The sequence below is a fragment of the Anopheles gambiae genome, chromosome 3 (assembly GCF_943734735.2).
Source record: "Anopheles gambiae chromosome 3, idAnoGambNW_F1_1, whole genome shotgun sequence".
Classification (NCBI taxonomy): domain Eukaryota; kingdom Metazoa; phylum Arthropoda; class Insecta; order Diptera; family Culicidae; genus Anopheles; species Anopheles gambiae.
In genome coordinates, this window is record NC_064602.1 from 44,141,856 (window position 1) to 44,156,431 (window position 14,576).

General features: G+C 48.4%; 3 protein-coding genes across 5 annotated transcripts; 2 read left to right on the plus strand and 1 right to left on the minus strand.

The window, feature by feature from the left end:
• Window positions 1-501: 501 nt before the first annotated feature.
• LOC1279280 (eukaryotic initiation factor 4A) lies at window positions 502-7,002 on the minus strand. Of its 3 annotated transcripts, none has more exons than XM_318978.5 (4): window positions 6,840-7,002; window positions 3,082-3,313; window positions 1,466-2,303; window positions 502-1,364 (listed from the first exon to the last, which is right to left on the minus strand). In XM_318978.5, the coding sequence occupies exons 2-4, from the start codon at window positions 3,311-3,313 to the stop codon at window positions 1,220-1,222; spliced, it is 1,215 nt and encodes a 404-aa protein (XP_318978.3). In that variant the 5' UTR covers window positions 6,840-7,002; the 3' UTR covers window positions 502-1,219. The 3 variants fall into 3 exon arrangements, with proteins under 3 accessions (XP_318978.3, XP_061516210.1, XP_061516209.1); XM_061660226.1 differs by lacking the exon at window positions 6,840-7,002 and adding an exon at window positions 5,784-6,040; XM_061660225.1 differs by lacking the exon at window positions 6,840-7,002 and adding an exon at window positions 4,511-4,615.
• On the plus strand, window positions 6,437-9,113 carry LOC133393779 (uncharacterized). The gene is made up of 2 exons (XM_061660224.1): window positions 6,437-7,491; window positions 7,573-9,113. The coding sequence occupies exons 1-2, from the start codon at window positions 7,337-7,339 to the stop codon at window positions 9,002-9,004; spliced, it is 1,587 nt and encodes a 528-aa protein (XP_061516208.1). The 5' UTR covers window positions 6,437-7,336; the 3' UTR covers window positions 9,005-9,113.
• Window positions 9,114-9,255: 142 nt separating this feature from the next.
• Window positions 9,256-12,346, plus strand: LOC1279281 (uncharacterized). Its single transcript, XM_318979.5, has 9 exons — window positions 9,256-9,741; window positions 9,837-9,898; window positions 9,982-10,052; window positions 10,127-10,707; window positions 10,783-11,003; window positions 11,111-11,322; window positions 11,390-11,500; window positions 11,629-11,871; window positions 11,967-12,346. Exons 1-9 carry the CDS (start codon window positions 9,466-9,468, stop codon window positions 12,101-12,103), a joined length of 1,914 nt encoding a protein of 637 aa, XP_318979.5. The 5' UTR covers window positions 9,256-9,465; the 3' UTR covers window positions 12,104-12,346.
• Window positions 12,347-14,576: the final 2,230 nt, after the last annotated feature.

Sequence of the window (14,576 nt, forward strand, 5' to 3'; positions counted from 1 at the left end):
TGGTACAGCCTGGAGGTTATTTTAGTTGGCAAAATGATTACCGGAAGTGCTGGATTGAAATAACCCCAACAGCGCCATCTAGCGTGTATTACAGATGGCGGAACTTGATTTTAAATTTGTTCGACATGCTTGGGTAGTAGGTTGTTTCCTTGTTACGATGAAATACTTGTTTTCTATCTTTTTAAAATCCGTTCCGTTTCTTTCCTAGCTTTCGCCTTCGGCGGAACAGCATCTATCATATCGGAAATCGATTGTGATCGGAAACGATCGGAATGTGATTGATTCGTCCTATTCGAAATGCTTCCCAAATTTCAATTCGATTCCCCGAGCAGTATTTCAGTGTGAAGGATCTGCTTGCGCTCTCATGCACGTCACGTCTCGGTTTCTTGCCATAATTACATCCCAACAAGGCTTATCGTCTTTCTGCTGCCACCGCAGCTTGGTTGTTGTGTTGGTTGGTTTGAATAATTTTATTAGCAATAAAAGTAGTAGATTTAGGGCTTTCTTCTGTTATTAATTCCTTTTACACCGTGATTTTTTTTTTATTTTTGTTTATATAGAAAGGACGTGGCTGTTGATCTTCTGGATGTTCTTTCTCCGTAGACAGCCGCGGCGCTAAATGGGGTGCCCCTGCTGCTGCTACTGCGGACTGCTGGGTTGCTAAATCTGCTGTATCCTTGTGTCAATTCTTCTCTCCTGCGTTGTTGTTATTACTGGATCTGCTACCATTTGCGGAATTTGTTACTTCTCTTGCTGCTCTCGCTCGTCGCTCGATCGATCGCAATCTTCCGGCGCGCTACTGGTGTAGTTTTCTCCCCGCAGACCGGCGGCAATGTGGAGGTGCTGGATTCACGCACGCGACTCGAATACACTCTCCCCTTCCCTCACACTCCTTCCCTGTATTCCTCCCCTCTCGGACGCTACACTGCGCTTCCGCCACTCGCGCGTCTTGTTTCTTTTCCGTAAATGTCTCTGGAATCTTTCTTACAATATTTAGTTACTAACACACCACCACCCACCACCCCCGGCCACACAACAAACCACAACAGTACACCCGGAAGAACGAAGAGAGAAAGAGAGAGAGACACAACACACTCTTGGTTATTATATGCGGGTGCGCGGCGCTGGCCTGCTGCTGCTGCTGCTGTTGTTATTTATCTTTGCTCGTTTCTTCGTTTTTGAGGGGAAAGACAACAAAAATATTTCGCACTTCCGCAATTTAAATCATATCGGCCAGATTGGCTGGCATTTCCTCGATGGTAGTGTTGTAATGCTTCTCGATATCGGCGAGAACCCGCTTGTCCTGTTCGGTGACGAAGTTGATAGCAACTCCCTTACGACCGAAACGTCCACCACGTCCAATTCTAAAATGGATCGGAAAAAAAATCGCGAACATGTTAGAGGCAACGAACAGAGATGGTTAACAAAGGCCAGCACGGGGCGGTTATCCCCGCAGCACACCTACCTATGAATGTAATTCTCCCGCAGCGTTGGAAGGTCATAATTAATAACTAGTGATACCTGCTGCACATCGATACCACGGGCGAGCAGATCCGTGGTGATCAGGACACGCGACGAGCCGGTACGGAACTGCTTCATGATCAGATCGCGATCGCGCTGCTCCATGTCGCCGTGCATGGCGGACACGGTGAACGTCTTCTCCGTCATCTGCTCGGTCAGCTGGTCGACCTTGCGGCGGGTGTTGCAGAATATGACCGCCTGCGTGATCGACAGCGTGTCGTACAGATCGCACAGCGTGCCGATCTTCCAGTCCTCGTACTTCACGTCGACGTAGAACTGCCGGATACCTTCCAGGGTCAGCTCCTCCTTCTTCACCAGAATCTTGACCGGGTTGCGCATGAAGTGCTGGGACACCTCGAGCACATCCGCCGGCATCGTAGCGGACAGCAGGATGACCTGCACGTCCGCCGGCAGCTTCTGGAACACGTCCTGAATCTGGTCCTTGAAACCGCGCGACAACATCTCGTCGGCTTCGTCAAGCACGAACATCTTGATGTTCTTCGGCTGCAGCACGTTGCGCGAGATCATGTCGTGGACACGACCGGGCGTACCGACCACGATATGGCAGCCCTGCTCCAGGCGGCGCATATCGTCGCGCACGTTGGTGCCGCCGATGCAGGCGTGGCACTGCGCCTTCAGGAAGTCACCCAGCGAGATGACGACCTTCTGGATCTGCGAGGCCAACTCGCGCGTCGGGGCCAGAATCAGCGCCTGGCAGTCCGGAATCTCGGTCTTGATCTGCTGCAAGATCGCAATGGAAAATGTAGCAGTCTTTCCGGTACCTGCGGTGCGGGAGGAGAGAAAGGGTAAAACGTAAGTGAAAGGAACGGGAAAAGAGTTAATTAAAAAAACGAATTTAATTCACAGCACACATTTGAATTTGACTGTGTGTAGCTGTAGCTGTAGAACACATTTACAAACATATGACCATTTAGAACTTTCGATCATACATTTCCAAAATTGCGTACTTTTTCTGGTTGATCTTGCACCACTTTTTGAGGTAAGAATGGATTAGGTTACGATTTTACCTATGTGTTCAAAAAGTGATGCTTACAAAATACGAGCATATATTGGTTTGGTAGCAACAGCACAAACAAAACGGACCCTAATTTTGCTAAATTTAAATAATTGGACCTTCTATTTTAAATTCAATTGCCCTTTTCTTAATTTTAACTTCTTTTTGAAAAGTTTCCTAATCTCAAACACTATTACCGAACAGCTGAATACTACCACATACCACATCCCGCTGCTTACAATGTACATTATTTGTAAAAATCGATATTTTGTGTTTGAGGTCTCTGACCATACCGGCCGTGCACGCTTGTTTCTTGAAGAACGCATGCTCCTTCGGAAAACACACATATTCCGGCTTTCCTTTCGGTGGCGCACTGCTACTCCGTTTGACCTGTGTCGTCAACGATGACCCCCAGCTCACCCTCTTCTTTCTCGACCTAACACACACCGAGTTTTGTTGCTGTTGCGTGACTACAGACCAATACAACATACACGCTCTCCTCTCTGGCAGAGATTCCCCAAAACGCGGCAACCAACAACACTTACCGGACTGAGCTTGTGCGATTACATCGCTTCCTTTCACGCACGGCACAATGGCGCGCTGCTGGATGGCAGACGGTTTCTCGAAACCGTATGCGTAAATACCGCGGAGGAGCTCCTCACGCAGACCCATCTGGTCGAAGTTGTCATAAGACTCGCTATAGTTCGACTCGATGATGCCGTCTGGGTTCATGCCGGCGGGTCCATCGTACGTCTGCTCCTGGCGGTTGTCATCCATCTGCGGCGATGACGTTGTTATAATCGGTAATGAGAAAGACAAGAAGTTATTAGTTATTAGATTGAACAAATTCCTATTGACCATGCTCCCACTGTCCTATTGACTGTGTCCCTGTGTTGAGGATCCTTTCCGTTCCCAAGCAAGCAGAACAAGCGTTCGCGCAGTACACCACCACCACACTCCCTCTACAGTTGTTTACACACACACATATCACGCGCTTCTACGTCTTTTCTTACTCGTCCTCCAGCTAGGACATCTCTTGTCATTTCTTACATTTTACGTGCTTACAACTTCGTAGCTCGAACGTAGCGGATAATTAATTTTTACTTGAATAGTTCGATTTGTCCGAAAGTTGAAATGAGACGAGCAACTCAGTGTCTACTAAGTTTGATACACATTCTGCCGTCTTGAAAAGCAGATTGTAAGGATTTTTGTGCGTATCCACACAATCATCATCATTGAATCGAACATCATTAGACCGAATTGTGCGCGAAAGAGAGAAAGTAACGAAACATTTATCCTCGTCAACGTACGCAATCTATACAAGAGCGACGTATGTGTGTATGTGTTTGTGTGGAGTAGTACTCGCGTGACGCTATTTAAAATATTTCACTATTTTCTTTCTACTGCTTAGGACACACGAACGTGAATACCAGGACCGACAGCGCAAATACGAACACGAAACGACCTTGGTGACGATGGTGGGTGTCCTTTTTTGCTCGTGTTCTTAAAGGATGTACGCAGATAAAATGAAGCACCACACAATATACGTAGGACAAACGCGCTGCCAGAGTCGCCCTATCCCTTCCCTACCCAGTGGAATCGTCACGCAAGAGCGTTGACCGTCCATGGCGGCGTCTGTGTGATGACGTATAATTGCACCCCGGTAAGATGAGTAACCCATGCGGTTGTGAAGAAACTTTCGGCGAGTCTGATTTCTTCTCTTGTAAGATTTCACTGATTTGTTCGAATCAATCGAAGCAATCGAATTCCGAACGGGCACCACCATCATGGTGTTATCAGATTGCACATGGAAACGCAATACATCCACACAAAACCTGCTGCTATTTCTCGCTGAAGTTATCAATACCATATTTTGCACTAAAATAACTTCCACAACCGCCTAAGTGAGCTCCCGTTTGCTGGCTAATGTTCAGTTACAATTTTTACAACCTAAAACGTAGTAATTTTACAAACCCTTTCTTGCGTGTGTATTACCCTCGTTAGCTTCGTTCTGTCAAAACTGTCTAAGCATGGCGTAGCCACGAACGTAGCCAGCAGAGCGCTTCGACCATCCATGACTCAACGCCTGAGAGAGCGAGAAAGCGAGCGAGCGAGGGAGCGGGACGAGCGAATGGCCCAGCATCATCAGCAGCAGAACACGCAAAAAGCGCTCCATTGCCCCAATCGGACGTTCGTGTGCTCTCTTTCGCGCCTACCGCTCTTCCGACGGGGCTAAATACCGGCCGGAACCGACATCCTTCGTCGCTTTCTAGCTGTCACTTTTGTGACGCATCCTCTGTCTCGCTCTTTCTACGCCGCTTCGCGCGGCATTGCGCTCCTGTTCTCACTGTCTCTTTCGCTCTGTCGTTTCTTCATAGCCGCGGGTTTCTTCCCTAGCCCAAGATTACTGGCCCCGCGCGGTACTGTGGATAATGGTAAAGAAATGAACAATGGGCATGAATTTGTTGCTGAATATTTTTCCAGCGCGCTGCACAAGTAATACAGCACCCAACCACTCTTTCCCCGCATCGTAAATGTCTGCTGAAATTACTCGAACAGTAAAACTCTAAGAAGCAGACAAGAACAAGCAGCGATAAAGTTGGTTCATTTCTGCTGTCACTGCACTTTCCCGAACCGTCCGATCGATGACTAACCGGGCGCTCTGGAACAAATTTATCAAAATCTAAGCAACGTGACTAGCACGCAACTCGTCGTCTTCACCCGTTCGAACAAATGCAGCGCGAGCTGTCGTAACTGGTTTCAAGCACGTAGGCGCCGTCGTGATTACATTTACTCTACCAGCCAGGCACAAGCTGTTTTGCGCTATCGATCGACCGCCTTAGCGACAGTGACCCCAAAAGTGCACTCTGTCACTTTTTGGGGGAGCGCAAATCGCTTCTTTCACTCCCCCCCCCCCCCCCTCCTTCCAGTTTCCCTCTTTGGAGCGTGCCGTTTCACTGGACATCCATAATTTCCCGATAACGGTACAAAACACGCACAGTGCGGCGTTGACTGCAGCATGGATGAAGCGCGCTTTTCCCCGCACAACTTGGTACAGAGTGCCAGCCCAACTTCTCCGTGAACGCCCCCCCCCCTCCCTCCCTCTCTCCACCCAATGAATCGTATCTTTCCATCCCTCGCACTCTGTTTCGCTACGTACTACGCTCTATTGTTCTATCCCTTTTGCACCACCGTAGGCAAAATGGTTACACTTTCTGTGCCATCGCCAGTCCAGCAAAAACCTAACCTCACAAACTGGTCCCGTTGAAGCTGTCGGGTCCGTTCCTCGCCGTTGCTTTCTGGATCGTCTAGCGGGCCCACGAAGCTGTAAAATGAATGTGTGTGTTTCTATGTCCGCTCACAATACTTCTACTTCTGCAGCACAACACGCATTGCAGTGAAAATTGTTCGAAAATTTGTCGCCTAGGATACGCGCCCCTCGTCGCCTTTCCCGTACCGCTCTTTATCAACCATCGTCCCACACTCGGTGACCGTCGAGCAATTTCTATGTCATTATCAAGCTAAACACCGCTCTCGGCGATCGTGAAAAGCGCTAAAATTAGCGTTTCACCGTATCATCGCGCTCGTCTTGCTGCTGCTGTATCATCGCCCTGCGCTTCATCTCGGGCGCCACAGGACAATGGAGCGATGTAACAAAGGAAACACACGCACACGGTGTGATCGAGCCGTACGTCCCATTTGAACGTGTAATATTCCATCCAACATGCGAACGGCTTGGATAACAGCCCATCGAATCCACATCCCGCCCACAGAAAAGGAAGATTGTTCCAAGAAAAGGTTAAAAAATGTGCCTTTTCCACACGGACAACTCTTCGCGTAGCCTCGGATGACGGAATCGGGGGGACCCTCCTAATGCGCACTGCAACTGCGCCCTAAGAACGGAGGGTGGTGTGTTGTAAGTGCGCTGGAAACCAGATTTTAAGTTTCACATTAATTTTAACGCAACTCCTGCGTTTTCTTTGCTCCCAGCAATTGGCCTTTTTCTGCACTTTCATTATTGCACCAGTTTCAGTGTTTCTCTCTTGCCCTCCATTTCCAGGGATAGTCGAACTTTGGATCGAGAATCTGCGAAAGAGTGCGGGCAGTGACAGCGCCGCGTTTGCATCAGCCTTGTGGTCTGCCGTCCATCACTTCACGTCGTGCAGGGGCCAAAACTTTACAAACGCGATTTTCACGCTAAATACACCAAATCCCGTTCGTATTCGTATCGCTGCCGGTTGACGCTGGTTTCCGCTCACTGTAGACACACTTTTCAGCCCAATTTCACCCGTTTTTCACGTACGTTTTCACGATTGAAGTTTGGCACTTTGATACACGTGCTGAATTGGATTTTTATAAACCAAGCGAAAGGTCGCCATATTGTCAGATTTGCAGCAAGAAGCTGTCGGCGTGCAGCTTTTAGGCCCGCGGGGCGGTGAACCGGGAGGGCGGTGCTCGGCGAAATACAGGTGGCCATTTTCGCTCGTGTCCGAGCGAAGTCGGGTTTGACATTGCAGTGACAGCGCGCTGTCAATGTATTTCGCTTCCAATTATGGCAATTATGGCAACAGAAAAAGGGGAAAAAATTAAAATTATCAATTATTTTAAGCAAACAAAAATATCAATCTCACAACACAACAGTGGCAACGCGAAACCGAAACGAAATGGAGTTTTAAGTTCAATGAGCCTGGCTCAATTTTTCGTCAGGATCAAGTACGCATTGGCTTTTGCATTGGCACAGTGAAACGCGGTGAGCAAATCGGACTATACAGAGGTTTAAAAATTCGGCTCGGATAAAATATGGAGTACAAAGATTTTGCCCCAAACGAAGTGTACCATACCGAGAAGGAACTGCTTGAGTGTTTGAAAAAGAAGGAAAAATATTCGCTTGAAAGTAATCTCTCCAGCTCCAAGGCGCTGCTGCGTCGCCAGGTCGGTAAAAATGGAGATAATTTGTAAGTATTCTACCCACGTAAAAAGTTGCCGAAAGGTCTGGCCCGCATTTCGTTCTGCGTCTTGCTTTGTTCTGCACGCAGGTACGATTTACTGGTACGGTTAGTTACAAACTTACTCGAAAATGCACCGGCCGATGCAGTTGATCATTTTGAGGAATATTGTCGGCTAGCCAAAATTGATTTTTTAAACCCGGATCTGTTCCCGCTACCTGGTCGCCGGGATGATAGCGCGTTGCTGAAGCAAGCACAGCTGGCTAAGCAGACGTTGCAAGCCTTGACCCAGATTGAGGATGAATCCGTTTCCAATCACTCAAAACTTGCTGTGTTAATTCATCGCGGACTGAACACGATAGGGTGGGATCTTCCCCGAGGGTACGATTACTTTATCAGCGCACAAATAGATCGTACGCTTCGCGACCATCCGCGGGCGGTGTCGTGCGAATTCTGGGGCATCCTGAGGTCACTGCATTGCGATTACTATGTCCTGGAGGTGGAGCTGCGAGAGAAAAGTGTCGAGTACTGTGCCTACCGGGGCGTGATTGGAGAACGGCCGGAAATTGTAACCGACATAATCGAGATTGTTCTCGACAAGACGCTCCAGCAAAGCAGTGAAGATATTTTGCAGCACCTGACTGCTGAGTCTTTAGAAGATCTAGCTCAGTCGGCGATGAAGCACATAGTAGACAAGCTTCAGCTGGTGGATAGGGAAATTGAAGAGCAGTACTGTCGCCTGGACATGGAAACAATGTTCACAGAATTGATCGATCGGTTGTCTTGCATCTCTGGGGAACCTTCCTCGGATGAAAGCTCCACGATGCTAACCGATCCGTGCGCCGCTTCCCGCCTTTCCGTACACTCGACGGCCTCGATGCTGCGAATTCGGCTGGAACGACTCCAGCTAGAGTCTCGGCTTAACAAACGAATGTTTTTGGTGTCGCAAAATCCGCGCACCCAACCGTGGCATGTGCTACCGGATATTACTCTGGAGCAGCTCGAAGCCACCGAGGGTTTGCGCATCTTTCTACAGGGAAATCTGGACGCACCGGTGCCCCAGATCGTGAAGCCATTTGATGGCGTGGAGAAGAATTTGTTGCGTGCGCTAGTTTGCAAAATTTCGTCCCATCGCGATTGTCACATCAATGGGTCAGAGACAAACCTGTCGCTCGTGCGTTGCCTGTCCGGAATGTACAGCTCGGTGGTCGGTTACAATCAGGAGTTGCTGCAGGAAAGGGCCGAACGCTGGTGGGACCGGAAGGAACAGGCGCTACAGTACTGGCTATCGGAAACGTGGCCCGGACTGTGCACCTTCAACGATGGGGAACAGTTCCGCTGCTTCTACGTTGGATGGGGTTTAGAGCGGCGTACCAATTGGTACTGTCCGATTGTTCGTATACCGAAGATGGCGCGCGAATACGAAGAACAATGCAATAGCGTAGTTTCGCAGCATTCGGAAGATTTGCTTTTCGACGATAACTCTTCATCCAACTCGACGTCCCTATCGTCTCTCGCATGATTGGTGATGGTTGGGATTTTGTAGTACGAAATTCAGCAAAACTATGCTCGCGATGTGAATGATTTTGGAAATATTATTGAATCAATGTAAAATACGTAACAAATTTTTTACCGGTTTTTTCTTTTTGTAAAAATAAAAATTTCAAAAACGACTCGTGAAAGACCGCGAAAATTAAATGACACTTCTTCAACGCGCGCCAAATCAACCTTCCGAAAGGTTGCGCAAAATACGACATTTTGACAAGTTGACAGTTGAAAAATTGGTGTCGCGGGTCGGACGCAGCTTTGTTTACCTTTTTTCCCCCCACGGGTACCGCGAGGCTTTGCGACACACAAAATCTGCTTGGTCCGCGAAAACGGCTCCCCTCGCTGCCCCTCCGCAGAAGGAATGGACAGTAATTCCGCTTTCCCGTTCCTTTGTGTGCACGCAGTAAGGTACCCGGCACGGAGTAAGAACCAATAATGGTGCTGCCAACACCGTACAAGCCATCTTTGCCGCCCGCTCCAGCAAACCTGCCGAACGAAAGGATGCAAAAAATCGATCGTAATATCGTGTACCAGCTAGACAACCGTGAGCGGGGCTATCGAACGCGCAAGATTCGACGGAATGCGACGGCAATGTCGGCCACCCCGGCCATCATCAGCGCCGGATGCGGCGAGCAGACGTTTCACCAGCTTGCGATTGAAGTGGCCGAGCAGGTGGTGCTTAACAGGCTGCGCACGGAAGATCTTTGTAAGGTGCGGGAGTAGTTCCTTGGATGCGTTGCTTATGTGTTTTTTATTGTTATGCGGTACTGATGCGGTTCATTTTTTGTCTGCCGTGGTTTTTTTAGCCCATCAACGATTTGGCCAGTGAAACGGAATCCGTTTTCAACATCGAACAAAGCCATAACGGGTAAGAGTGTGTTTGTGGCTTCCGAGGAGTGAGGAAATTGGGCGTGTTGGCTCCAAATGCTTAACATATTTTGTCCTTTCCAGACTGCTCACTGCCACCGTACAGACCAATCGAAGCGTCAATGTGTTTCAAACGGCATCGTTGCAGAAAGTTGGTAAGAGCATAATTTCATTACGCGTTTCCCTACACAAATTCCCCGGAGAGCTAATTCTGGCGCTTCACTTTCAGTCAAATATCCCACAGGCGACCGGTCCGTGTGGACGTTGGCTTTTCATCCAACGAACGACCAAATCATCGCGTTCGGTACGCTTGGCGGTACGGTCCTGGTGTACGTGGACAACCATCTCGTTGGCACGCTGAACGAGCCGGAACCGATCGGATCGCTTTGCTTTCATCCGACGGAAAACTATCTGCTGCTCACCAGCATGAACGAGGTGATCTTTTGGGACTGGAAGAACGACAAAACGTACACGACGGGAATGTACAGCGATTGCAAGTGTCGCTTCCTGCACGTGACGCAGGATCTGCGGCTGATTACTGGCATTTCGCAAACGCAAACGCACGTGATGGCGGGCATCGGCAAGAACGTGGAGGAGGTTGAGCCGGAGTATCTGATGGTGTCGTTCCTGCGCAGCCTTAGCTTGATGTTGGACAAGCTCGAGCTGACGCTGTCGACGCAGGTCGACCATCTGCTGCAGCTGGAAATGAGCAAGCAGTGCCTTATCTGGATACATCTGCTGCAAACCATCAACCAGAAGCGGGAGCAGGTGCGCTGCAGTCCGACCGTCGGTCCGGCGGACAAATGCACGGTAAGGGGAATGTGCGAAGCGCGCAACGGGCACTTCCAGGACGTGCATCGGTTAATCTTTTGCTTTGTTTCACAGAAATCGAATCTAAATCTGACGCTCATGTCATTGATTCGCAAGATCGACGCACTGGAGGAAGGACTGCTAACGCGAAATCGGTACAGCAACACGATGTGTATTTCGACCGAGATCAGCCAAAGATTGTGGTCGCCGGGCACGGTACTGTTCACGCAACCGCTAAGCTACTTCAGAAAGATATGCCAAAACTACATATGCCAAGGCCATAGGAGCTATATCAAGTAGGTTTGGCTGCTTTGCCGCGAATCGGTCGGAAAACACAGGCAACGATTAGCTCACCACATCACACTGCCTTTCGTTTTTGTTTTTTTTTGTTTTTTATTTTCAGGTATGTGTTTGATCTCAGCCTGTTAGGCGAACTGCTGCGCAAAGTGTGCCGCATGCTGTATACGCTTGCTCCCTCCGAACTGCCCGATACGTGGGATCACATTTCTCAGATGTGCGGAATGCCCCGATCGCCGGAGAAGCATTGCGTGCTGCAGGCTTGGGATTTGGATTCGTTCCACGGCGATGTGGACGATCTGCCCGACTTCAAGGAAGGTGTGTAGCCAACCCTTGTTTTGATTACCAAACCGCTACAATCTTCTTTTTTGCCTTTTGTTTTTAGACTGGAAAAATGTGATAACTATCTGTCTGATCAACAACGATTCGAACGTTGCTATCTCACAGTGCGAACAGTATGTCGCTTCCGTCCGGTTTCGATCCGTCAAAGAGATGGGTATGTTGTCGTTGCGCGCAATCACATAATCGTTTCTTCCTTATCACAAACTAGATTTACAATGAATTATCTTTTATATCCTTTTTTCATTTTCCTTTCTATTTGGTTGTGCAAAATGCTTTAAACAGAAATAAGAAGCCTTCGGCGCGATAACTTTGGCGAATCGATCTTTGTGTTCAAGTTCACCGCCAATTTTGTATCGCTGTCGTTCTCACCTTCCGGCCGGTACGTCGCCGTTGGGTTGCGGTGCCGCCGAAATCTCAAGTACGCCTACATTCTCGACAAAGACAAACGCTGGAGGATAGGCGTCAACTTGGGCCTTCCGGACGATTCGAGCTCCAGCTCCGAGGCGGGCACAGTGTCACAGAATGGTAAGTTAGCTCACGGTGTGCCAAAAGTGGAACACGCTGTACATGTGCGCATGTAATCGTTATTCGCAATCTATCGCCACTGTGCCTCTTTGCAGAGCGGGTAGGAATAAAGCTGTGTCTACCGCGCGATCCAGATAAGTATCTGGAGATTAACTGCATCAAATGGGCATCGCTGCCCGGGTATGGGCTGCTGCTCGGGCTGAAGTCGAAGTTCGTTCAAGTCTGCCGGTAGTGTTCCTGCCCCTGGCAACGGTAGCGCAAGGTGGAAATCATACAACTCTAAACAATAACCTCCTACTATTACGATGCACTCGTATGATACTCAGCACTGGTCGCCGATCAGCGCTCTAGCAACCAAAACACAAAGATATAAACCATTTTTCACGATATATTAATGTAAATGTAAAATAAACATATATGCTTCGGAATCGGAGATGTCTACAATCCGGTCGGTGCTGGTGGAAACGGCTCTAAATGCGCTTTGCTCCCGATCCTTAATCATTCATCCGATTAATCATAGCACTGGGGTTTAAAAAAACAGACCAATTATAATTCCGCCGCCAGGCATGTGCCAATAGGTTGCACTTGACAAACACACCCCTTCTTCACGCGACGTGATTACCACGTGCAACGCAAAAAGGGAGTACAAATCCACCACCCGATGATAAGCCGTGGCTCGATCCGGCTATTCAAGCACGAATGATACTGGATTATTTTTTTGTTCCTGTCGTATTTAAAGTGCTTCGTTTTAGTCAGCAATCAGCAACTATTGCTAGCGCGGAATGGGTACAACACACATGAAGCTTGAGTAAGGATTGTGTAGCGCCAAACACAACAGTAGTAATTACAATTTTCTTTACATTGTCATATAAAAGAGCACTTTTTAGAGCAATTACAACATTGTACCAGTAGGTAAAGAATGGCAGTATGTATAAACAGTCTATAAATTTAAAACATTTTAATCGCGCTGCCATTCCCGCTTTTTGGCTGTAAATATGAAGATAGATACCGCTATGCTTCGTTTATTTTACACCCACCCCAAAATCATCTTCTCCCAGCTGCCGGAGGAGAGATGTCTTATCGCGCGGGTTACCGTTAACGAGGCAGCCGCGCCCGCTTATCTCCCAGAGCGTCGCACAATTCACAATCTAGGGCTATTGCTAGGGAGCGTTTGTTGGGCCCGTCATTAGCGCAGGACCATTTCCTCAATTGATTTGGCAAACAATTATCAAAAATTAATTACCCTGTATAGTGTACCGATGAACGGTTTATGTATGTAGGTCCAATGTTGTCCTATCTTCCATTTTCACACGTACATGCTGTGCTAGCAAATACACATTTGTCTCATATTTTGTCGGTGTTGATAGGCGATATAAAGGATGGATGCTACAAAATACAGATGCGTACTCAGCGTACGTAAGCGCGTAATCGGACAGAGTCTCTTAACCGACCCCGAACGTGTTGTTGATGCAGCTGTTTACGCAGGATGAGCCCCGAAAATGAGACCACACCAGCAGAAGAATGCCTTTTCAAACGATTACGAAATGGCGTATTTGTTTGCGATAAATTATTATCAAATTCATCAATTGCTAGCATCGGACGACAACCCCTGAACATCTTCTATCCACGTCTAACCGACGGAGGGCTTTTCGTCTTACATCTTGAACAGATAGTGTCCACACATGTCGCGCAGCCCAATAGGACGTCAAAAACGGCGTGATCGGTCTCAATTGGTTATTGTGTTCTAAATGTGCCGATTTACATTGGCAACAGGTGAACCACCACAGTGTACGCGAAGATTCCTTGATGAGCAGCGGTACTAATCAATAGCACCGCCACGAAAGTTCAACGGCACGTTCAAGTAGAGTTTATGTAATTGCAATAGAAAATAAGCAAGAGACTTTCGAGCATCTTAACAAAGGGCTACAGGCATTGCTAACGACCTCGAGAACGAGGAGTGCCGAAGCAAACACACATACACACACACAGGGGCCCTTCCAAAACATATGGCCCCAGTTCCTTGTCGCTGTTGCGTCGCACAAAATCAAGTTTTCGTACGAAGGTCACATACAACCACACGCTGGTATTCAAAACTACTTGAAATTCTTCACAGACCTTCATTAGGTGGCCCTTCCCCACTCCCAGCTGTTTGGCCGGGGGCCTCCCCATTCCCTACGAATGGATCACAATTTTTCAAAACTCATCCGGAAACAATTCAGCCCAGTTCCAGTCGCCGAGACTGCGGGGAGGGGGTGCATACCGGGAACGATATAATTTTATCATCCAAACCTCCCACACACCCCTCCACTAAGAAGGAAAGAGGTCGAAAAACACAGCACAAATCTTAAAGAAAATACCGCACGATGGCAACGACGACGATACGGTGCAAAGACGACGATGATGATGATGGCCACTTATGTGTGCTGAGATTGCCCTCCGAGATTTTGTTTGATGTTTGACGATGATGATGATGAGGAGGAGCCGGGTAGCTATCAAAGCGTCTCGGTCTCTCTGTTTGATGCGAGATTGCAAATAGTTTGCATTTCTTTTCCTTTTATCATCATCAACCTCCCTCCTATCTGCACGGGTACGGGTGCCCCTTTTTCGGAACGGACAAACGGAAGTTTGACCATGCAACTGGCTGCACCTGCTTGAACCTGTTAGAACGATCGCGCGGCATCACTCGATCCTTGCGCCGTCCGGCA